This window comes from Myotis nattereri (assembly GCF_964212035.1).
Source record: "Myotis nattereri genome assembly, chromosome: 14".
Taxonomy (NCBI): domain Eukaryota; kingdom Metazoa; phylum Chordata; class Mammalia; order Chiroptera; family Vespertilionidae; genus Myotis; species Myotis nattereri.
The window spans coordinates 60,012,220-60,037,335 of NC_138089.1; the positions used below are offsets into that span (position 1 = coordinate 60,012,220).

The following is a 25,116-nucleotide window of genomic DNA, read 5'->3' on the forward strand; positions in this document are numbered from 1 at the left end:
TTGAGACGATCAATAGTTCTAGAATAATGTACTGCATTAGGGTTGTTAGAACTGTATTATATGTAGACTATTCAAGAAACAGATCTATTAATATAAAATAGCAGTGGCTATGAAAATAATTTTTAGCCAAATAAAAAAAAATTTAAGAAGTTATTAAAATGATATATAATATCATTTTCCTACAAGTACCTTTTAAAAAAATCCAAATGAGTCCCCCTTTATAAATTATATTTCCTAGTCAAAGATCTTTTAAAAAGCATGTAATAGCCCAGCCTGCGTGGCTCAGTGGTTAACCATTGGCCTATGAACCAGGAGGTCATGGTTCAATTCCTCGTCAGGGCACATGCCCAGGTTGTGGCTCGATTCCCAGTGTGGGGCGTGTAGGAGGCAGCCGATCAATGATTCTGTCTCATCATTGATGTTTCTCTCTCTCCCTTCCTCTCTGAAATCAATTTAAAAATACATTTTTTTTAAAAAGCATGTAATGACTTATAGTTAAACTAAAATTAAGGTGAGGAAATATAAATGATAAGTTGGTCAAAGAAAAAAATGTTCTGAAAATTTTACAAAGTTAGGCAATAGAGCTAAAGTTACCTAACATTTCTTACGGCTTACCTAAACCATCAGACCGGGTTAATTCTATAAGAAACAGCCTTACTTGTAAAGTAGTCATCCATAAATATAAATAAAATGCTAAAACACAAAACACTTGGCACGCTGGATATCTAGTCTCAGAATCACTTCAGAAATGACTAAAAATTTTTAAATGTTTTTATTTTTTAAAAACCAGAGCTATTTCTACACACACCAAAATATCCCCGTTAATGGTAGTCCATAAAAATGTTATACTGTATCATGAATATATTAACCATTTCAATATTCATTATTTTAAGACTTACCGAAAAGGGCCTGTTCTATTAGCAGGTCGCGAATCCCCCCACATCTCTTAAGCCGAGGGGCCCGATAAGCAGGTCCTTTCGCCACCAAATGTTGGTTACAGCGGTACCTGTGCAAAACAAGCCACATGAAATGAGAACATTAGAATATCAAGTAAAGCTAACCTAATTTTCTCCTGCTTACCTTATGAGGGACCACAGCAGCAGGGATATTTTTGGAAGTCACTTTTAAACATTCACTTATTAACTTATAACAAAAAATATATATATTTTTAAAATTAGAAATGCATATTCCAGGCCACTACAAACTTCTCAGTGTACTAAGAATGCTTCACATTTATAAACATTGACTAATTTTTCTAGTAGCCATTCGAGAAACAGCATCTTAATTAGCATGAACACCAGTCCTACACCATCCAGCCTGGCCAACCACAATAGTCTAGTATCCTCACCACGGTGATGCTCTGAAGATGGGCACATAACCCAAGAGAAGCTAAGAAGTCATGGGTAGACCTTTGCTGCAGCTACTAAAAAAGAGGCACACTTTCATGGCTTTGGATTTGGCAATGGTTTCTTAATGACATCAAAGGCACAAAAGACAAAACAGATGAAGGACACTTCATCAATTTTAAAAACTTTAGTGCATCCAAGTACACTATCGAGAGGGTGAAAAGATAACCTATAGGTCAGTAAAATGACAGACGAAGGCATTCCCCCCCAAAAGCAGTAACTGTCTGAATCAACTTTGTTGGAGCGTTAGAAAACAATCAAAGGTTTAAAACAACAAAGCAAATGCTCATTCAAGAAAAAGCATCTTCAAAATAATAGGAAAGTTTTATGTCTTTACTGATCCCTGCCCCATGCCCTCTCTAACATGGCAGTGGTTTTAGTCTTGAAGTAGTGGCAGCCCAGTTCCCACCTTCCTCCATCAAATCAAAAGGAAACCTGGTTTGTGAATTTTTGTGTACATCTGCTCTAACCTGTCTGGGGGATATCTGAAGGACTGATTCGAGGTGCTTGTTTCTATTTTACCTAACTCAGAACTCTGTGGTAGGGGAGTCGGGGGAAGCAGCAGGCATTGCTAATAAAAGCTACAAAGCAAACTATAGTCTCACACTAGAGGCCGGGTGCATGAAATGCGTGCATGGGTAGGGTCCCTAGGCTTAGCTGGCAATCAGAGCCAATCTATGGGGTGACCAGCAGGGTGATCAGGGGCCCCCCCACTGGCACCCGCCTCGGCCAGCCTGGGTCCTGTGGGCTGGGGGCAGCTCTTGTGTTAAGCGTCTGCCCCCTGGTGGTCAGTGCATGTCATAGCGACCGGTTGTTCCACTGGGGGTTCTGCCATTCGGTCCATTTGCATATTAGGCTTTTATTATATAGGATATTTAGAGAAGTTGGGGTGAAAAACTTTGGGAAATAAGGACACTTCAAGGCAACATGTATACGGAAAAATGTAGAAAGCCACATGCATACCCAGGCAAGACACATGATCAGACAAGACTTGAGAAGCTTTGACCTGGGCTAATCCCTAGGCTTGGAGCAAGCACAGCCAGGTGCTGAGGGAGTGCCCCATCATAAAACCAATCTGCAGAAGCAGAGAGGAGTTCATTTTCTGCTTTTCTCTTTTTTGTTTGTTGGTGTGGTTTGTTTGAACTCCTGGCACTCAAGGGAATCTTTTTTAAAATATTAGATGAACAAGTGCTTAAAAAAAAAGCAGCCCAGTGGTGTGGCTCAGTGGTTGAGCATCGACCCTTGAACCAAGAGGTTGCTGGTTCAATCCCTGGTCAGGGCACATGCTTAGGGTCCTATTCTATTTGTTGGCTGTGGTATGCAGCAGCTTTATTCTGCTTTAAACGCTAATTTTTTTCCAAAGTAAATGCTTTGGGCCCCAAAGGACAGTCAGCTAAAAGCATAAACAGGGCACAGAAGGAAAAGGTTGGTTTGAACACCTAGCCAACTAGAAAATGTTTTTTATTGATATGAGAGAAGTAGGGAGAGGGCAGGAGGGAGGGCAAGAGGTAGGAGGAGGAAGGGAGGAAGGGAGGGAGGGAGGGAGGGAGGGAGGGAGGGAGGGAGAGGGAGGGAGGGAGGGAGGGAGGGAGGGAGAGAGAGAGAGAGAGAGAGAGAGAGAGAGAGAGAGAGAAACATCAATTTGTTGTTCCATTCAGTGGTTGATTCTTGTATGTGCCCTGACCAGGATTGAACATGCAACCTTGGATACTGGGAGGGTATTTTAACCAACTGACCTATTGGATCAGGGCCCCAACCATGAATTTTTAAACAATAGCAGCTCTAGCCTGGTCAGCTAGCTCAGTACGTTAGTGTTCTCCCGATATGCCAAAGTTGCAAGATGGATCCCAGTCAGGACACATACAAGAATCAACCAATGAGCTCTAGCCAGTTTGGCTCACTGGATAGAGCGTCGGCCTGCGGACTGAAGGGGCCACATTCGATTCTGGTCAAGGACATATGCCCGGGTTGCAGGCTCAATCCCCAGTAGGGGGCGTGCAGGAGGCACCTGATCAATGATTCTCTCGCATCATTGATGTTTATATCTCGCTCTCCCTTTCCTTTCCTCTCTGAAATCAATAAAAAATATATACATATAAAGAATTAACCAGTGAATGCGTAAATGGGTGGAGCAACAGATGGATGTTCCCCCCTCTCTAAATAAATACATAAAGCCCTAGCTGGTTTGGCTCGGTGGATAGAGTGTTGGCCTGCGGACTGAAGGGTCCCGGGTTCAATTCCAGTCAAGGGCACATGCCCAGGGTGTGGGCTCAATCCCCAGTAGGGGATGTGCAGGAGGCAGCCAATCAATGATTCTCTCTCATCATTGATGTTTCTATCTCTCTCTTCCCCCCCTCTCCCTTCCTCTCTGAAATCAACAAAAATATATTTAAAAATAAATACATAAATAAATTGAAAAGAAAAAAAGACCAGAAGCAATTTTAGAATGTACTATTGGAACTAGTGCTGCTGATAGCACTCTTATCCCCACCAAAAAATTCCCACTAAAATTTTATGTGTCTTCCCTCCAATTACAGGGCTTCAGACTGAAGTAGGAGTTTGCATGCCGCTGCCTTCTCTGGATGTGGCAGCACTTTCTCAGGCTCCATCTCCAGAATCACATCCTGATTCCCCACTGATGGTACTTGCTTTGTGGACCACCATACCACAATAGGAAGTTAATTTTCATAGCAGCACAATTCACCATAGCTAAGATCTGGAAACAGCCTAAGTGCCCATCAGTACATGAATGGATTAGAAAACTGTGGTACATCTACACGATGGAATACTATGCTGCTGTAAAAAAAAGGAACTCTTACCATTTGCAATGGATGGATGGAACTGGAGAGCATTATGCTTAGTGAAATAAGCCAGTCAATGAAGGAAAAATACCACATGATCTCACTCATTCATGGATAATAAAGACCATTATAAACTTATAAACAAAAATAGATACAGAGGCAGAGCTTCCTCGAACAGACTGTCAAACTACAGAGGGAAGGCCGGGGAGGGTGGGGGGGCAGGAGGAGGGGTAAGAGATCAACCGAAGGATTTATATGCATGCAAATAAGCATAACCAATGGACATAAGACACTGGGGGGTAGGGGAGGCCAGGGGATTGTCAAGGGCGGGGGGAAAAAGGAGACATGTAATACCCTTTGTAAGACTTTAAGCAATAAAACAATAAAAAAAAAAGAAAGAAAGAAAGTTAATTGGAAGCCCTGGCTGCTTTGCCTCAGTGGATAGAGCGTCGGCCTGTGGACTGAAGGGTCCCGGGTTTGATTACGATCAAGGGCACGTGCCCGGGTTGTGGGCTCAATCCCCAGCGGGGGCATGGAGGCAGCTAATCCATGATTCTCTTTCATCATTGATGCTTCTATCTCTCTCTCCCTCTCCTTCCTCTCTGAAATGAATAAAAATATATATTAAAAAAGTTAATTAGAAAAACGAATTAGTTGAAAATGGATCAGACATAATGTAGCAGCTAAACAATAAGTTTCTAAAAGAAACCAGAGGAGAAAGTCTCCCTGAGCATGGTGTCAGCAGACACTCCTAGGAAAGGTCCGGGAAGCACTACCATAGAGATTAAAATGAGAACCTGTTCTTCAGAAGACTCTGTTTACGAAAATGAGCAGGCAAACTAGGGAACGGGGAGTAAATATCTGCAACATGTACCTGGAAAATGCTATTATTAATCCTAAAGAAAACCACAATCACAATACGCACCCACTAGAACTGCTAAAATTAGCAAAAAGACTCACTAAGTCAAATACACATGGGTTTCCAGGAACCAGAACTCTCATACATTGCTGGAAAGATGGCAAAATAGTACAAGTACTTGAGAAATTGCTCTGACAAATGTCACTCTAAGACGCAGTAATTCCACTAAGTATTTACCTGAGGTAAATGAAAACAAAATACTTGTTGTTTATAACAGCTTTATTCATAATAGCTCTGAAAATGGAAAGAAGCCAAACAGCCTTCAGTAGGATATAAACATTGTTTGGTGTCCTGAAGGGCTTTCCTCAATTAAGTAGTTTACTTCCGTCTGATTTCTAATAGAGAGGTGCCTTTTGGTCAAGTGGAAGAGGAGTCAGTAAGAAACGGGACATGGGAAAGTGGAATCAATAAGATCCATTCTGATTTTAAAATTACGTATTTTTAAAAATTGTTGTAAAATACACATTGTAAAACTTGCTATTTGCCATTTTTAAGTATACATTTCAGTGGCATGAAGTACATTCACACCGTTGTGCAACCATCACCACCATCCGTCCACAGGACTTTTTTCATCTTGCAAAACTAAAACTCCATATTCATTAAACAGGAGCTCCCCATTCCCCTCTACCGAGCCCTTGACAACCAACATTCTATTTTCTGTCCTATGATTTTTTAAATGTTTTTATTCATTTGAGAGAAAGATCAATGAGAAACATGGATCAGGTGCCACCCGCATGCCCCCTACTGGAGATTAAGCCTGCCACTCAGCAGGTGCCCTAACCAGGAATCAAACCAGCAACCTCCAGGTGCACAAGACAAGGTTGAGCCACACCAGCCAGGGCTGTCTCTATAATTTTGACCACCCTAATGTACCTCTCATGATACTAGTGGAATCATACAATATTTGTCCTTCTGTCACTGGCTTATTCACTTAGCATATTGTCTTTAAGGTTCATCCATATTGCAGAATCTATTAGAATTTCATTCCTTTTTATTTTTATTTTTATTGATTTCAGAGAGGGGGGAGGAGGAAGAGAGAGATAGAAACATCAATGATGAGAGAATCATTGATCGGCTGCCTCCTGCACGCCCCCTACTGGGGATCGAGCCCGCTACCCAGGCCTGTGCCCAGGCTGGGAATCAAACCGTGACCTCCAGGTTCATAGGTCAACACTCAACCACTGAGCCATGCTGGCCGGGCTCCTTTTTAAGACTGAATAACATTCTATAGTATGAATATACCTATTCACACATTCTATCTATTCATCAACTGATGGACACTTGGGCTACTTCCATTTCTTAGATGTTGTGACTAATATTTCTGAGTCCCTCACATATATGGTGTCAAGGGATTTTTCAACAAGGGTGCCAAGACCATGCAATGGAGAAAGGACACATTTCAGCAAATGGTCATAGGAAAGCTGGATACCCACATGTGAAAGAATGGAGTGGGACCCTTACCGAACATCAGATACAAAAGTTAAAAGGGGGAGCTTCGTGCATTGGATTTGGCAATGATCTCTTGAATGACACCAAAAATATAGGCAACAAAAGAAAAATAGACAAACTGCACTTTATCAAAGGGCCCTGGCCGGTGTTCGCAATGGTTAGAGCAGCGGCCAGCACACCAAAGGGTCGAGGGTTCAATTTCCGGTCAGAGGGAGTGCAGGAGGCAACCAATTGATGTGTCTCTCTCACAGTGATGTTTCTCTCTCTGTCTGTCTCTTTCTCCCTCCTCCCTTTCTCCCTTCCACTCTAAAAATCAATGGAAAAAAATCCTTAGGTGAGGATTAATAACAACAATAACAAACAACCAACACAGAGAAAATAACAAGTATTGGCAAAGATGTAGAAAAACTGGAGTCCTTGTGCATTGCTGATGGAAATGTAAAATGATGTTGCAAATGCTGTGGAAAAACAGAATGGCAGTTCCTCAAAACCTAAACACAGAATTATCCTATGACCCACTTCTAGGTATATGGCCCAAAAAATTGAAAAGAGGGACAGGAAGAGATATTTGGATACCCATATTCATAGCTGCATTATTTACAGTAGCCAACAGGAGGGAACAACCCAAACGTCTACCAACAAATGCAGAGATAAAACATGGTCCATACATACAAACAGAATATTATTCAGCCTTAAAAGAGAATGAAGAGCCCCACCTGGTTTGGCTCAGTGGATAGAGTGTCGGCCTGTGGACTAAAGGACCCAGGTTTGATTCCCAGCAAGGGCACATGCTCGGGGTTGCGGGCTGGAACCGCAGTAGGGAACGTGTAGGAGGCAGCTGATCAATGATTCTCTCTCATCACTGATGTTTCTCTCTCAATCTCTCTCTCTCTCTCCCTCTCCCCCCCCCTCCTCTCTGAAATCAATAAAAATATACTTTTTAAAAAAGATGAAGATATCAATCATACCTCAATCAAAATTTTGTTTTTAGATTTTAAAAAAAGGAATGAAGTTTGGATACATGCTATGACATGAATGAACTCTGAAAACATTATGTTAAAGTGAATTAGTCAGACACAAAAGCACAACTATTGAATGATCCCACTTACATGGAGTACCTAGAACAGGCAGACTCACAGAAAGAGGATATAGATTAGATGTTACCAGGTGCTGACAGTAGAGGAAATGGGAGTTATTTGCTTAATGGTTAGAGTTTATGTTTGGGATGATGAAAAAGTTTTGGAAATAGTGGTGATTGCACTATATTGTGCGTGTAATGAACACTCTGAATGTAACTAAATGGGTTAGCCCTAGCTGGTTTGGCTCAGTGGCTAGAGCATCAGCCCTCGGACTGAATGGTCCTGGATTTGATTCCGGTCAAGGGCACATACAAGTTACAGCTTGTTCCCTGGCCCTAGTCAGGGCACATGCAGGAGGCCAGAAATCAATGTCTCTCTCTCAAGTCGTTGTGTCTCTCTGTCTCTCCCTCTCTTTTCCACTCTCTCTAAAAATCAATAGAAAAAAGTGCTCATTAACAAACAAACAGCCCTAACCGGTTTGGCTCAGTGGATAGAGCATCAGCCTGCGGACTGAAGGGTCCCAGGTTCAATTCCGGTCAAAGGCATGTACCTTGGTTACAGGCACATCCCCAGTAGGTGTGCAAGAGGCAGCTGATCGATGTTTCTCTCATAGATGTTTCTAACTCTCTATCCCTCTCCCTTTCTCTCTGTAAAAAAATCAATAAAATAAAAAATAAAATCTCTCTTAAAAAAAAAATTCACATTGTTAAAAAAAAACACACAAATGGTTTCAATAGCCGCCTGGCCAGTGTTGAGCATCAACCTATGAACCAGGAGGTCACAGTTCATTTCTAGTCAGGTCACATGCCCAGTTTGTGGGCTCCATCCCCAGTAGGGGGCATGCAGGTGGCAGCCAATCAACGATTCTCTCTCATCATTGATGTTTCTCTTTCTCCCTCTCCCTTCTTCTCTGAAATCAATAAAAATCTATTTTTTAAAAAATGGTTTAAATGATGCCCCAGCCATGTGGCTCAGTTGGCTGGGGCATCACCCTGTGCACTAAAAAGGTTGTGGGATCAATTCCAGGTCAGGGCACATACCTATGTTTCGGGTTCAATCCCCAGTGAGGGAGCATCCAGGAGGCAACTGATCAGTTTCTCTCTCACATTGATGTTTCTCTCTCTTTCTCCCTCCCCGCTTCTTCTCTAAAAAAATAAAATAAAAAAGTCAATACACATATCCTCAGGTGAGGATTAAAAAAATGGTTTAAGCCGAAACCGGTTTGGCTCAGTGGATAGAGCGTCGGCCTGCGGACTGAGAGGTCCCGGGTTCGATTCTGGTCAAGGGCATGTACCTGGGTTGCAGGCACATTCCCAGTGGGAGATGTGCAGGAGGCAGCTGATCGATGTTTCTCTCCCATCGATGTTTCTAACTCTCTATCTCCCTCCCTTTCTCTCTGTAAAAAACCAATAAAATATATTAAAAAAAAATAAAAATAAAAAAATGGTTTAAATGGTAAATTTTGTTACTATATATCACAACTTTTAAAATTTTTTAAATTGATTTTTAGAGAGAGAGGAAGAGAGAGGCAAAAACACTCATCAGCTGCCTCCTGCAGGGGGCCACTGAGATGGGGCCCATGACCTTGGTATGTGCCTGATCAGGAATCAAACTGGCAATGTTTTTGGTGCACGGATGACATCCAACCAACTGAGCCACACCAGCCAGGGCTATCACAACGTTGTAAAAAAAAAAAAAAAATAGTGATATGCAAAAAACATGACTTATACACCTTAAATAAGTGAACTGTCAGATGTGTGAATCCTATCTCAACAAAGCTGTAAAAAAAGTAACAGTGGCGGCTCACATGTATCACATTAACCTCACAACAATCTGTGAGGTGGCTACATTTCTTAACCTCATTTCACATATTGAAGAAACTGAAATTAGGTAATTTGCCAAATGTCCCCGAGTTAGTGGAGTCGCCAGGGAATCAAACACTATCACATTCTAGAGCTCCTACAGTTATGGGGTGGGGGGGAGAAGGGGGCGGGCGTCTAACAGAAAACTTAATTCTAAGCACTTGGTGTTTAGCTAGAAGAGCCCATCCAAGAAATGACACGATTTTTAGAATTTCAAAACTTTCCCATAGTTTTCACTTCAATGTCACTCTGAACTAAGTCATGATGACCACCAGTAAAACAATAACCACCGGCAGAGGAACATAACCCCGCCCCCGAGCACAGGCAATAAGACGGTGGGTTCACCTGGTAAGCTCCCCCCTGGACAGTCCTCCTCTGAGAGGCTCCCAGAACCTAGGACACAAAAGGCAACAAGCACCCAGGTCTGGCAACAGCACTGGGGAACGAAGGACGCTGCAGATGTGCAGGACGGACAGAGACCTGGTGCCCACTCCCGGGTCAGGCACCTCCCGGGGGCCAGTCCACGAGGCGAGGTGCAGGTTCCACTGCCTCACCAACCCGGTGGGCACCACTCAGGAGGGACTGCGGGCTCTGCCAGGCCTACGTGTCTCACCCGCTCGGGACACCCCTCCCCACAGCCCGCACAATTCGCCGAGGCCGACACGATGAAACCATCCACGCGGGTGGCGTCACTCAACAGGGAGTGGACAACAGACCCAGGGCACACTCCCGAGTTCAGAAGCCGAGCCAGGCGACCGGACGCATGGGAGTCTGCGGGGCTCCTTCACCCACATCCTGCCCCTCTGACCTTCCCAAGCAACCACCTGGAACACGCAAAAGGCACGGTTACCCTCGCAGCGGACCGGCCCTGCCAGACCAGGCCCTTCCTATGGGAAACGCGCTCCCCGAGCGGAACGCGGCAGCCACGCGTCCCTTCTCCAGCTGGAAGGAAACCCACTGGCAAAGCCAACCGGGATCTAAAATCTGAAAAGAGGGGCTACGAGGGAAAATCCCGCTCTCCCCACATTCGTCCAACGGGCGCAGAACCCACCAGCCCCCGCCCCGCCTCCGGGTTCTACTGCCCATGACGTCGGGGTCGGAGCTCTCGCGCCCGGTGGGGTCCCGCCGAGCCCGCTCGTGTCCGTCCGGGTCCGAGGGCCGGGCTACGTGCTGGGCACAGAAGACTCCCCCTCGAGCGACACCTCAGAAAAGCAGGCAAAAGGAAGGAACCGAAGGCCCGGCCGCCTGCGGCCCCACAGACCGGGAGCCCCGACCCGCCACCACGCGCCAGTGCCCGACTCGCAAGCCGGCCGCCCCGAGGCCGGACCGGTAATCCTACCGCCCGACCGGGGCCCGCCCCAGGCCCGCGACCGTTCCGGGGCGCTCCTCCCGGGGGCGGCGCCTCGCTCTCCACACCAGCGCTCGGCTCTCTCCTTCCCGAGCCAAGTCGCGGCCGCCCCGCGACCCCGAAGCCGCAGCGTCCAGGCCGCGCGGGCCCTCGACGTCCAGGGCGGCCTGGGAGGCAGGCTTCCTCCCCTCAGGCTCCAGCGCGTCCACCCGCCCGCCCCGGGTCCTTACCGAGGCAGCGCGGCCTCCACGGCCCGCTCCTCCGAACCCTCAGCCACCGCCACCGACCCAGTGTCGCGGAGACCGGAACTTCCTCCGCGCCCGGCCGCTGCCTCCACAAAGGCGCCGCGCCGCCGCCTGGAGCGCTCGGCCTGCCGGGATATGGAGTAGAGCGGCGGGTCGCGCCGACTCCCCTCCCGCCGTGCCCCGCGCGTGGGGGGGCGGGGCAGGTGTGTCTTCGGGGGCGGAGCGTGAGGGCACGCTGCTTGTCGGCGTCCAATGGGAGGGCACGCTTTCCCGCCGCTGTGTGGGACCCGCGGGGGGTGTGGCTTGGCTTCTAGTGGGCGGCCACTGGTCCTCCAGCTCCCACGGTTCGTCCGGCGGGGGGCCGGGGGCGAGCGGACCACCCTGGCCCGTGCAGCTCGAGGCTGCCTTCTTTTTTTTTTTTTCTTTGAATATATTTTATTGATTTTTTACAGAGAGGAAGGGAGAGGGATAGAGAGTTAGAAACATTGATGAGAGAGAAACATCGAACAGCAGCCTCCTGCACACCCCCCCTAGGGAAGTGCCCGCAACCCAGGTACATGCCCTTCACCTGAATAAACCTGGGACCCTTGAGTCCGCAGGCTGACGCTCTATCCACTGAGCCAAACCGGTCAGGGCGAGGCTGCCTTCTTGTGAAGGGAAAGAAAGGGAGCCCGAGGCCGAGGATAGTCAGAGAAGCAGTGGTCACACGGGTTCGTCCCTCTAGGCATCCCCCGCCCGGAAATACCGGGCTGTGTTAGCTACGTTTAAGGTTCAGGAGGGAGCCCTCCCTGCCTCTGAAGGAGAATCAGCCCAGCTGCCACGGGGCCTGACTAGTTCTCAGCAATAAACTGGCTCAGAGTGACTTGCGCGAGGTCACGGAGAAGCTGGAAGCTGCCTGCACATCAGCATTCTAGCGGGACGCGGGGCATCGCAGTTTTAGCGAATGCTCTTGCAGTGGCCGGCTCCAGGCTGCCAGGTGGATTGTCTGCACCTGAAATGCTTGCTGATTCCAGCCACCTGGTGTCCCTGTCAGTGGGTCCTTAGAGAAAGAAACCTGATTTTATAGCCTAAATTCAATTTCAGGGGATGAAAGAAGTCTGCTGCAAGAAAAGCCTATAAAGCGTCCTTAAATAAAGCCTTATCTGTAGAGAAAGGAGGTGGTGGGGGTAAGCAGTCTTTAAAGTTACCTTCCCACTTTTCAGGCATCTTGTCTGCAAGTCAGTTCTTCAAGAATTGTATGAAGTACCTACCGTATGCCAAGCACTGTATCAGGTGCTGGAGATACAGGGGAAAAGCCAAAGCTTATAAAAGTTCTGCCCTTGCCGAAACCGGTTTGGCTCAGTGGATAGAGCGTCGGCCTGCGGACTGAAATGTCCCAGGTTCGATTCCGGTCAAGGGCATGTACCTGGGTTGCGGGCATATCCCCAGTAGGAGATGTGCAGGAGGCAGCTGATCGATGTTTCTCTCTCATCGATGTTTCTAACTCTCTATCTCTCTCCTTTCCTCTCTGTAAAAAATCAATAAAATAAAAAAATTTAAAAAAAAGTTCTGCCCTAGCGGAGATGCAGATGGGAGCGGTTATTAAACAAGATATACACCCTCTGCTGAAATCAGTTTGGTTTCTGTAAGAAGGGAGATGGAAGGCTCTAAATCTATAATAATAAAAGGGTAATATGCTAATTAGACCCGGCAGCCGGGGGAAGGAAGGCCTACTCTTGCAGGAATTTTCATGCATTGGGCGGGCCTCTAATAGAATAATATGACTTGCCTTCCATGCCAATAGGATCCCACTGGCTGCCGTGTGGAGAATAGGCCGAAGGTAAGAAGGTCATAAGCAAGACATTTGGTTAGGAGACTTGTGATAATATAACCACAACAGGATGGTACTTGTGTGGTCACAGTGGCCACAGGAGACAACTGGGATGAGGAAAGAGAGGGCAGAATGTGGGAGGAGCAGTTTTGGTGGAAAGAGCACGAGTCAGTGGGAGTTTTCCATGCCTAGTGGGGCCTGGAGTTGTCAGTTGGATACATCAGCCGGGAGTTCAGAGTAAAGGTCAGAGTTAGAGATGCAAATCTGGGCGGTATCAACGAATCTAGTGCTGGTATCTAAAGCCCTGGGCTTGGAGGAGAAGGCCAAGGCCGTAAGGGAGCGAGTGTGTGCAGACAGATCAGAGTCCCAGCCCTGGGCCCCGGGGCATGCCAGCACTAAAGAGGGTCCAGAGAAGAGGAGGAACAGCTACAAAGAGCTGTGGGTATTTGGACTTTCCTTCCCAAACTGGGCCATTTTTAAGAATATATACTGCCGAAACCGGTTTGGCTCAGTGGATAAAGCGTCGGCTTGCGGACTGAAAGGTCCCAGGTTCGATTCCGGTCAAGGGCATGTACCTGGGTTGCGGGCACATCCCCAGTAGGAGATGTGCAGGAGGCAGCTGATCGATGTTTCTCTCTCATCGATGTTTCTAACTCTCTCTCTCTCTCCCTTCCCCTCTGTAAAAAATCAATAAAATATATCTTTAAAAAAAAGAATATATATTTTGAGTGATTTCATGAAGGAAGGGAAAGGGAGAGAAAGATAGAAACATCAATGATGAGAGAGATTCATTGATTTGCTGACTCTTGCACTCCCCCCACCAGGGATTGAGCCTGCAACACAGGCATGTGCCCTGACCAGGAATTGAACCATTGAATGTGACCTCTGGTTCAAGGTCAACTTTCAACTACTAAGCTACACCAGCCAGGCCAAACTGGGTCATTATTGATGCATTGTTCCTTATCAGATAGTACTTTATCCTCTAAAGAGGTAAACCGTATTAAGGAACTAATTATTCTTGCCTATGTCCCAATGTCCTTGGGTAATAATAATTGCTACCCTTCATCACACTATATGCCTGGCATTGTGCTAGCATTTTGTTATCTAATCTTCACAGTAGCCCGACCAGAGTGGCTCAGAGATTGAGCGTCCACTTATGAACCAGGAGGTCATGGTTCGATTCCTGATCAGGGCATGTGCCAGGGTTGCAGGCTCAGTCCCCAGTAGGGGGCTGTGCAGGAGGCAGCCGATCCACGGTTCTCTCTCATCATTGATGTTTCTATCTCTCTCTCCCTCTCCCTTCCTCTCTGAAATCAATTAAAATATATTTTAAAAAATAAATAATCGTCACAATAACCTTATGACAGACCCTTTTCCAGTTAAGGAAACCAAAGCCCAGAAAGATGAAGTCATTTGCCCACAGCAGGAAAGTGGAGGGTGTGGGGGTAAACCCAGGTCTGTACTCGTCCAAGGCTCATGCTACTGAGTACTTTGCCCTTTTCATTAAGGTAATTATTGAGGGTTTTCAGAGGAAGCATCTGGAATTGTTTAAAATTACATGGGCTCATAGTATCTGTAAGGCTGTATTTACTGCCCAAGATCAAGATGTAGGAGCGATGAAAGGGCTGATCCAAAGCCGTGTCCTCCTTGGGATGGGGGCACAGGGCCCAGCCGCTAGGCGGCGCTCTTTCAGCACCTGCGTCTTTCTCAGAGAGAAAAGCATCATTGTCTCAGCCTCCTTCGGGGTCATGGCTCAAATATTAAAATGAGAGACCGTAAGCAGGAGAGAGAGATGAGGGAAGCCCAGTGAGGTTTCCCAGCAGAGCAAGGAAACCAGCTGCCTGCCGGGAGCTGCGAAGCAATGAAGGCAGGAAGGACCCTGTGCGGAAGGTCCAGGGAAGGACGGCTGTCACTGTTAGCTCAGAATACTCCACCTTAGCTGTCTTGCATGTGTGTGAGCAGAAAACTGCTGAAGACACTAAAAGACTCATGAAAGGGTCTGCCTGTCACATAAGCAAGAGGGCGACAGGGCTGGGGACAGACTGCAGTCAGGGCACTTCATTACAGCCGCAGCCTCGGGTTCTGAACCGTCCATGCAAGCGATGGAAGAAAAGAAACACGGGGAAGAACAAGAGGTTTGTGGAGATGACATGCTGGCTCCGTGAAAACCCTGGGCCTACACACCAGCAAGCGAAGGTTTCGAGGAACCCCAAACCTGGAGGGCCACAGAGGGCACAGGGGAGCCTGCAGGGTTGTTGGCGGCAAAGCCCAAAATTTGCAGCAGCGCCATACAAGGCTCCACAGCCATCATGGGATTGAAATATATATTTTTGTTCCAAAAGGCCAAGATTTGTTTCTTTTATATTTTAAAATATATTTTTATTTATTATTATTTTTTTTTTATAAAGCATTTTTTTAAATATATTTTATTGATTTTTTTACAGAGAGGAAGGGAGAGAGACAGAGAGTTAGAAACATCGATGAGAGAGAAACATTGATCAGCCGCCTCCTGCACATCTCCTACTTGGGGATGTGCCCGCAATCAAGGTACATGCCCTTGACCAGAATCGAACCTGGGACCTTTCAGTCCGCAGGCCGACGCTCTATCCACTGAGCCAAACCGGTTTCGGCTATATTTTTATTTTTTTAAAATATATTTTATTGATTTTTTACGGAGAGGAAGGGAGAGGCATAGAGAGTTAGAAACACCAATGAGAGAGAAACATTGATCAGCCGCCTCCTGCACATCTCCTACTTGGGGATGTGCCCGCAATCAAGGTACATGCCCTTGACCGGAATCGAACCTGGGACCCTTCAGTCCGCAGGCCGACGCTCTATCCAGTGAGCCAAACCAGTTAGGGCAAAATATATTTTTATTGATTTCAGAAAGGAAGGGAGAGGGAGAGAGAGATAGAAACATCAATGATGAAAGAGAATCATTGATCGGCTGCCTCCTGCATGCCCCCCACTGGGGTTCCAGCCTGATACCTGGGCATGTGCCCAGACTGGGAATCAAACAGGGACCTCCTGGCTCATAGTCGGTGCTCAACCACTGAGCCACACCAGTTGGGTCAAGGATTTATTACTTGGTAATCCTATCAGCAAACAAGTAAAGGAAGGAGTTGTCCCAATATTTAAATATAATTCAACAAGTGGGTTAAATGAAGTTTTTTTTTTATTATTATTGATTGGTTTTTAGAGACAGAGACATTGATTTGTTGCTCCACTTATTTATGCACTCTGGTTGATTCATTTTTTTTTTTATTGTTTAAAGTATTACATACGTCTCCTGTACTCTGGTTTCTCTTCAGATCGTATAAATCTTTCGCTTTTTACATATGTCTCCTTTTTCCCTGATTAACCCCCCGCCCCCGCCACTCCCGTTCCCCAGGACAAGCCCCCACCGCCCCAGTGTCCATGTCCTTTGGTTGATCTCTTGAGTTATGTGCAAGGGTCTAAGAGCCCTGTGCAAAGCTATCTCTGGTAAAAGGCCACGGCTTCGTCATCCCCATGTGATCACAGACCAGTGTGTGGAGGGAGGCTGCCGAGTGGCAGCCCTCTGTGACCACAAGAGGAGCGCAGGGCAGAGCACCGCATTGGGACCTTAAATGGGGAGGGGAATCGAAGGAGTGATTTCAGACTCTCCCTGCACCCAGAACTGTCGGGCGAATGGACTCCCAGGCTGTAAAGTGATTTAATTGCTTCAGAGAACACATGAGCAGTATTGTTGTCAATCCCCAATTTTACATCTTTCAACTGTTCTCCAAAAATAAAATTGTTTGGGAAAGCTTAATGTCTTCCTGTTTTTATTGCTTTGCATCTAGGAAAGTACAAATTCTGTAGCAGTTCCTGGCCCTGGCAAATCACCTGGGAAGCTTTTAAAAAGATACTCTCCCAGGAGACCTATCCCAATCCAATTAGATCAAATTCTCTAGGGGTGGGGTCCAGGCATTCATGTTTTGTTTTTTAATTATTATTTATTGACTTGAGAGAGAGGAACATCGGTTCGTTGTTCTGCTTATGTATGCATTCATTGTGTGATTCTTGTACGCGCCCTGACCAGGGGCTGAACCGGCAACTTGCCGGGAGAGGGTGGAGAGGAAATCCGGAGATGCTCTGACCAACCGAGCCCCTCAGGGTCCGGCGTTCGTGTTCTGTTTCTGTTTTAAGCTCCCCAGGTCACTCTTTGTGCAGTCAGATTTGAGAATTACCGTTTTAGAGCCTCACAGTATAGTATTAAAACGTGGCTAAAGGGATGTTTTTCTTAGCAACAACTGATGTGCTTACATCCTTTACAACCCGCCGAAGACATTTATAACGCTCTCCGCGCTCCCGGTCCGCCCACAGGCAGAGAAGAGACCAAGGCCAAAGTGTCTTCCTCTCCCTGGACATAGCCTCTAGCTGCGGGGGGCCTGGGTCTCTGGTCCACTCGGGACTGGGACTCGGAGGAAGCGGTGGGTGGCGGGGGGAGGGGGGGCGCGGACAGGACGCAGGAGAAGGCGGGCGGGGCGGGTGAGACAGCCCCACCCAGATGTCGCCCGGCCGGGGCCCTGCTGGCCCGGACGCCCCGCCCCCGGCACCGCTGGAGGCCGCGCTCTGCGGACTACATTTCCCATCATGCAGCCCGAGACGGGCAGGGTCGGGCCAAGAGGCTGGAGCCGGGCCTCCGCGGGGAGAGGCGGGCGAGGGCCGGCTTCCTGGGCCGGCGGCCGGGCGACGGGCGGTGGGCGGAGGCGGTGGTCCGCGCTGTGGCCATGTCGGTGTCCACAGGGTGTCGTGGCCCCGCGAACCTGCGCTCTCAGTCCCGGCCCGGCCCGATCCCGGTGCCCTCCCGGGGGTCCGGCAGAGGGCAGTGACCGGCGATCTGTGCGTCCGGGGGCCCCGGAGAAAGCGGTAGGTCCGACTGCCAACCCACGTGGCCTGGGGGCGCAGGGAGACTGGCGAGCTGTCATCCGTGGAGGGAGGGGCTTGGAGACGGCAGGTCGGGGGAAGGGGTCCTGCCGTCCGCGCTGCCTTTTGCGGTCGGAGGACAGGTTCTCCCCGGGGTCCTTTAGCGGTTGGTCCCCAGCTGGGGGATACAAAAGCGAGGCCTGGAGCCCCCTTGGCGGGGAGGGCGAAGTCCTGGAGCGGGCAGTGGCCAGGAAGGACCCGCCCCCCAGTGCACACTTGCCGCCCGCGGAGTTCTCTCCAGGACCCGCAGAGGTGACTGGGCTGAGCGGGGCAGCCCCTGAACGTGCCTTGGGCCTTGGGACTTGCCCGCCGGGGTGCTCTGACTCGGGCGGTTGGGCCGCCCCTCGTCCTGGGTGAGCCCCCTTTCTGGGCTCGCGCTCGCTAGGGCTGGGCGCGCAGCCTTTGTCAGGGAGGGGCGTGGCCAGCTCCCAGTCCCGAGTCAGCATCCTGCGGAAGCGCCGCCGCTCAGCCTCACCTGGCCGTGTCTGCGCCTCTCGCCCCGAGGCCCCTCCCCAAAGGGTCAAGGCTCGATGGAACTCGCTCTAAGCAGGAAGAGGGAGCCAGCTGGGAGGGGCTTTGGCCAGGCCCTCTCCCCTTCAGGGCGGGCGCCTGAGGGAGGGAGGTGCCTGCTGGCCTGGCTCCTGTCACAGCTGAGCACCTTTAGGCAAAGTAGCCCGGCGGCCCCGAGAAGCTGCTTGAGGGGGCCCCCAGGGAGCCCCTGGGACTGGTTCCAAGAGCCCGCTCTTGCTCAGCGCTTCAGGCTCAGCCTCGCAGGAGCCTCACTGTCCAGGTTAGGGATCCGGGGGCGGGCGGGGTGGGCTTTGCTCCCTGCCTAGTGTCCAGGGTAAGTGTCTGGAGAGCTGTCTGCTGCATCAGGGCTTCTGGCTGGGTCCCCAGATTGGCCGTGGGGATGCTGAGATGTTGCATGGTCTCAGGTGGCAGCGGAGCTGTGGTGAAGGGGCGGCCACCAGCCCTGGCCAGCGGCCCCTGCCCCCACTCCATGTGGGTACTACTCAGCCGGGCTTGACTCAGACACCTGAAGCCACAAGGTGTCAGTGGGTAGTGCCCCAGGGGCCATTGGGCAAGCTGCTGTAGACCTTGCGTGGGTCTGTGAGCCCGAGATGCAAGGCCAAAGGGCAGGAACATGTGGCAGACCAAGGAGTTCCACTTGGGAGACACTTCCAGGAGCAGCAGAGAGCGAATGAATGGTCTGTTCTTGCGCGTCCAGGGCCCAGGAGGAGCCAGGTAGCCTGGAGGAACGCCCAGCCCTAGCCCCATAGACAGCTCTTTGGCCGGGTACCGCAGGTGGGTCACTTCAGGCCAGAGCTCACTGGCTTCAGAAGGTCAGAAACAGGTTCTCCCAGGCCGTTCACTCTGGGCCTGGCTCGGGGGGAGCAAACTCTCAGAGTGTTTTACAGGGCAGAGACCACGGGGGGCCATGTAAGTGCAGCTGCACCTGGTCTGAATGCTAAGTAAGGACAGTCCTGATGTGCGAATGGCAGCAGCTGAGTGGTGTACCGTGCCTACTCCGCGCCGGGGTAACCAGGTTACATGGATGATCTCATTTAATTCTCCACAACCCGATGAGTCTGTGTTATCACTGTCCCCATTTTATAGATGAGGAAACTGAGACTGATCAAAGCAAACCAGGTCAACCCAGGTCCCTCTCCAGCGACGTTCCTGACACCCGATTCCTAGCGGGGTCAAGTCTCCCTGCAGGCAAGGCCCCCAGAGAACACACTGCAAGTGCCTACATATCCAGAAAGAAAACTATTGCTCAACTCCGTTTTTTAAAAATATATACTTTTATTGATTTCAGAGAGCAAGGGAGAGGGAGAGAGAGAAACATTGATGAGGAGAATCATTGATTGGCTGCGTCCTGCACACCCCACACTGGGGATGGAGCCCGCAACCCGGGCATGTGCCCTGACTGGGAATTGAACCGTGACCTCCTGGTTCACAGGTCGATGCTCAACCACTGAGTCACGCCGGCCGGGCTCAACTCCGTTTTGAATGGAGGAATGTTAGGATGTTCAGTGAAAGGTATCAGGACAGAGAATTGTTTCAATCCCCAGCTCTCATGCCTCCCTCCTGCGGTGACATGGGGCCAGGCACTTACTCTCCCAGCCGAGTTCCTTCATCTCTAGAGCTGGCCCGGGAGGAGCGCCTGCCTTGAGAGCAGTGATCGGGAACAGCTGAATTAATCCACGGCACCTTAGCACGCTGCCTAGGCATTCAATGAGCTTTGCCTGCTGATATCAGTTTGTTAAAAAAGTTACATTTTATTTTTATTTTTTTATTGATTTTTCACAGAGAGAAAGGGAGAGAGATAGAGAGTCAGAAACATCGATGAGAGAGAAACATCGATCAGCTGCCTCCTGCACATCTCCCACTGGGGATATGCCCGCAACCAAGGCACATGCCCTTGACCGGAATCGAACCTGGGACCTTTCAGTCCGCAGGCCGACGCTCTATCCACTGAGCCAAACCGGTTTTGGCAAAAAGTTACATTTTATATACATTAAAAAAAAGACCAGAAGGAAATACACTAAAGTGTGAACAGTGGGAAATGTGTATGGTGGGAAAATGACATCTTTTGTCCTTTCCAAGTTTTCGACAATGAATAGATACCATGAATTCTTCCTTTTATGATCAGGAAAAGAACAACGAGAGAGAGAGAGAGAGAGAGAGAGAGAGAGAGAGAGAGAGAGACACCACAACCTGGGCATGTGCTCTGGCCGGGAATTGAACCTACCACCTTTCAGTGCACAGGACGTTACTCAACCAACTGAGCCACATAGGTCAGGGCAACCAGCTTCATTTTCCAGGGGGGACCCTCAGAGCCCATCCCCAGAGAACTGAGTTAGCGGGTCCTGGGAGGGACGCTCACTCGCTGTTAAGGATGCCGGCGTTCCCTGCCAGCACCCCCCCCTCCTCTGATGATGCCTTTCGTTTGCCCCACAGGAGGTCCGAGGGGATGGCTGCTGACATGCAGAGGAAGAGAAGCAGCGAGTGCCCCCACGGCACCTTGGCTCCTGCCGATGGGCAGAGTGTGGAGAGAGCCGAGAGCCCCACCCCGGGGCTGGCCCAGGGAATGGAGCCAGGTACGGACGGGCAGGGTGTGCACAGCTGGCCGCTAGAGCAGCCTCCGGGTGGGCCGGATTCCCTCCACTCTCTCCCTCCCATGCCATCGCGTGTGTGCTCAGCTCACTGGGCGTTTGTCAGAGGCAGGGGGTCCTGCAGGGGACCGAGCTCAGTCTGCCCCGGGCTGTCTGCCGCCAGCTGGGCCCTCCCATGTCTGCAGTGAACCTGCGGCTCCGCTCCAGCGAGGAGGTGTGAATGTCGCCTCCTCGCGAGGCAGGCCTGCTCTGTACAGAACACTCGTTATTTTGTAATTTTATTTTTTATGTGCGTATTACCCATCTCCCTCTGAGCGCAGAGCAGTTGTGTCCTCAATGCCTAGTACAGAGCTGACCTCATAATAGAGACCCAAACTATATCTGTTGAGTTATTCTGTCAAAAAAAAACACCCAGAAATCAGAAGAGGAAGACTGACAAGGCCCCTGGGGGAGTCACAGGCTAGTGGCCCTGTCAGTGGCGTGGCCTCTCCCAGGGGGAGGCTCACTGAGCACAGGAGGCATCCAGGGGCAGGGGGTCCGGGCACACAGCAGTGAACAGCCAGCTTCCGGCCCGCGGGGGAACCCCATCACAGTTAGGGAGCGGACAGTAACCGACAAGTGTCACAGGAGACGCTCAGGAGGGAGGCACACAGTGCTGGGCTTGGAGGTCGGGTGAGGAGGCAACGAGCATCTTTGCTGAGAGCTGACAGAGCCAGCCATGCGAGGGGCCCGGTGCCTTCCGGGCGGAGGGAAGAGCAGGTGCAGAAGCCCTGGGGTAGGTGGCGGTGTTGAGTGTGGCCAAGGAGCAGGTGGACAGAGGCCCGTGTGCCTGGGATGACAAGGCTGTCAGATGCGCGTGAGAGAGGCGGGCAGACAGCAGCTGCCCCCAGCCATGAGGGCCTGCCCCCCCGTGTGATTGGTGGAGGAGCCTGGTGGCCTGTGAGTCGCAGGCGGACAGTGAGTCGCAGGCGGACAGTGAGTCGCAGAGGGAAGAGGGACTTGCTCATGGAGACAGGCAGTCATGCGAGGGCATCTGGGAGACACCTTGCTGGTGAGGGGTCTGCCGGCGGCTGCTGCTCTAAGCACTGGTGCTCTTGGCTGGCAGGTGCCGGGCAGGAGGGTGCCATGTTTGTCCACGCCCGTTCCTACGAGGACCTGACTGAGCCGGAGAATGGGGCGGCTCCTGGGGAGAGTTCCGAGGAGGGTGCCGGGGGCCCACCCCCACTGCCTGCGGACATGCGCCAGATCAGCCAGGACTTCAGTGAGCTGAGCACCCAGCTGACAGGCGTGGCCCGGGACCTGCAGGAGGAGATGCTGCCAGGAAGCTCCGAGGACTGGGCGGAACCCCCAGGGGCCTCCGGGAGGCCGGCCACAGAGCCCCCCAGGGAGGGCGCCGGAGACGGGGAGGAGGAGGCCGCGGAGGCCTGGCGGCTGCACCAGAAGCATGTGTTCGTGCTGAGCGAGGCGGGGAAGCCCGTGTACTCCCGCTACGGGTCCGAGGAAGCCCTGTCCAGCACCATGGGGGTCATGGTGGCCCTGGTGTCCTTCCTGGAGGCCGACAAGAACGCCATTCGCTCCATCCATGCGGGTGAGCCACCTGAGGGGGCTGGGAGGGCTCCCCTGGCCATGGTCGCTTCCCAGCGGGTTTTGGACTCCCGGGGCCTAGAGGATGGGCTGTGCGGTGTGCCCAGGGCAGGCCCTCCACTCACTGTCTCCAGGTGTTCATCTGATCAGCGAGCAACCACCCTGACCGCCCCCTAGGGCTGTTGAGGCCAAAGGTGGCTCTGATGTGGGCTTTGCCCTTGGAGAGGGTGGGAAGCCTGGGGAGGTGACCCAAAAACCCCAGGTCTTGAGACCCCCCCCCGAGATCTTTTTGACTTTTAGCTCAGGAAGCGTGTTTTTCTGAAGTGCTCCCCGCTTTCAGCTGGTGCTAGTCGGTGAGGCAAGTTGCAGGAACAGGCCCGGCTCCCTCAGGGAAAGGGGGCCGTGAGCAGCTGTTTCTCTCACCATCCTGAAGCCCCTACTGTGTGCAGAGCTCAGAGGAAGGGTGGAGAGGATGTGGAAAGCGACAAGCTGCCAGGAGGCAGGGCTCTGAGGGAGTTGGGTGAGGCCAGTCCAGGAGGGCTTCCTGGAAGGGGCTGCAGCCGACATCCCCCCTCCCCTCCCCCCCAGATGGCTACAAGGTCGTGTTCGTGCGCCGGAGTCCCCTAGTGCTGGTGGCGGTGGCGCGCACGCGGCAGTCGGCGCAGGAGCTGACGCAGGAGCTGCTCTACATCTACTACCAGATCCTCAGCCTCCTCACCGGCGCGCAGCTGAGCCACATCTTCCAGCAGAAGCAGAACTACGACCTGCGGCGCCTGCTCTCGGGCTCGGAGCGCATCACCGACAACCTGCTGCAGCTCATGGCGCGGGACCCCAGCTTCCTGATGGGCGCGGCGCGCTGCCTGCCCCTGGCGGCGGCCGTGCGGGACGCGGTGAGCGCCAGCCTGCAGCAGGCCCGCGCGCGCAGCCTCGTCTTCTCCATCCTGCTCGCCCGCAACCAGCTCGTGGCGCTCGTGCGGCGCCGGGACCAGTTCCTGCACCCCATCGACCTGCACCTGCTCTTCAACCTCATCAGCTCCTCCTCGTCCTTCCGCGAGGGCGAGGCCTGGACGCCCGTGTGCCTGCCCAAGTTCAACGCGGCCGGCTTCTTCCACGCGCACATCTCCTACCTGGAGCCCGACGCCGACCTGTGCCTGCTGCTCGTGTCCACCGACCGCGAGGACTTCTTCGCCGTGTCCGACTGCCGCCGCCGGTTCCAGGAGCGCCTGCGGCGGCGCGGGGCCCACGTGGCGCTGCGGGAGGCGCTGCGCACGCCCTGCTACAGCGTCGCCCAGGTGGGCATCCCCGACCTGCGGCACTTCCTCTACAAGTCCAAGAGCTCCGGACTCTTCACCAGGTGAGGGAGGCCCAGGGGCGCTGCTGGCGGGAGCTGGGCTGGGGAGCGGGCTGGTGGGGCCTGAGCCCGGAGGTGGCGCTGAAACTGACGACCCTCTGGGCACAGACCGACACCCTGGGTCTGTTTTACTCTGATACCCGGGCCCAGACTCCCTATCGCCCTCCTCTCCACGGGCACACACCTCTCTACTCTATTCCCCGGGCGGCCGGAAACGCCCGATGCCCCGGGAAGGAAGCCGGAACAGAAGCCTCGGGCCCTTGTCCTGGAGGAACTGCCGTAGGGGTCACTGGTCCAGCCCAGGATTTGGGGCTCCTCCCCGCCGCCAGCAGAGGGGCTGAGGCCAGGTGGGCGCTGTCTCCCCTTCGCCCCTTCGCGGTTCAGAGAGTTCCCAGCTCGCCTTCCCTCCACTTCAGACCTGTCCCTCCGTCTTGGACACTTAAACTCCGACTGGCCTCTCTCAGGGAGGGTCAGCAAAGATGCCATGAACGTGAGGGAGAACAGGCCTCTAGTCTGGGTGGGCCCAGCCCTTCCTGGGGCGTCTTCTGCGGTGGGGAGACAATGCCCTGTCCTGGGGGAGCATTCGGAGGGTAAGACACATGGCGGCGTCCTCCTGGCCAGGAGTAGGTGTTTCTAGATCTGCAGAGCAGGCAATGACAGTGGTGCCTTTGAACCCACTCCCCCACCTCCAGCCCTGAAATGGAGGCCCCGTACACCAGTGAGGAGGAGCAGGAGCGGCTGCTGGGCCTCTACCAGTACCTGCACAGCCGAGCCCACAATGCATCCCGCCCCCTCAAGACCATCTACTACACAGGCCCCAACGAGAACCTCCTGGCCTGGGTAAGGCGGCTGGGCCGGGCTTCGGGGTCCTGGCGGGGACCGCAGGGTGTGTCTAACCCGGGTGATCACCCTGTGCCCCTCCTTCAGGTGACAGGTGCCTTTGAGCTCTACATGTGCTACAGCCCCCTGGGCACCAAGGCGTCCGCCGTGGACGCCATCCATAAGCTGATGCGCTGGATCCGCAAGGAAGAAGACCGCCTCTTTATCCTGACGCCCCTCACCTACTGATGAGGATCCTGAGCCCGCTGGGCCGTGGGAGCACGGGAGCCATGGGCACTCCAGGCGGGGCTGGCCCTCCCTTGCCCAGGCAGCAGGCAGGGACTGTGGGTGCGTGCATTAAAGTGCTCTGGGGA

The 25,116-nt window shown here is 51.8% G+C and overlaps 2 protein-coding genes across 4 annotated transcripts in view; one reads left to right on the plus strand and one right to left on the minus strand.

Annotated features, from left to right (window-relative positions):
- Positions 1-11,236, minus strand: part of RBM6 (RNA binding motif protein 6) — a 68,563-nt gene extending 57,327 nt beyond the window's left edge. The window contains exons 1-2 of one of the 2 annotated variants that reach the window (XM_081106295.1): positions 11,095-11,236; positions 900-1,006 (exon numbers count right to left, since the gene is read on the minus strand). In XM_081106295.1, coding sequence (XP_080962421.1) covers positions 900-943 — 44 coding nt within the window. In that variant the 5' untranslated portion in view covers positions 944-1,006; positions 11,095-11,236. The remainder of the gene's footprint in view (positions 1-899; positions 1,007-11,094) is intronic. The other variant, XM_081106296.1, reaches the window with a different exon arrangement.
- Positions 11,237-16,362: 5,126 nt separating this feature from the next.
- MON1A (MON1 homolog A, secretory trafficking associated) lies at positions 16,363-25,116 on the plus strand. 2 transcript variants are annotated; one of them, XR_013996802.1, is made up of 6 exons: positions 16,363-17,812; positions 20,834-20,973; positions 22,094-22,576; positions 23,274-23,926; positions 24,616-24,763; positions 24,851-25,116. XR_013996802.1 is itself a non-coding variant. In XM_081106251.1 (6 exons), the coding sequence occupies exons 1-6, from the start codon at positions 17,451-17,453 to the stop codon at positions 24,989-24,991; spliced, it is 2,040 nt and encodes a 679-aa protein (XP_080962377.1). In that variant the 5' UTR covers positions 16,363-17,450; the 3' UTR covers positions 24,992-25,116. The 2 variants fall into 2 exon arrangements, 1 of the variants encoding a protein (XP_080962377.1); XM_081106251.1 differs by having other exon boundaries at positions 23,161-23,926.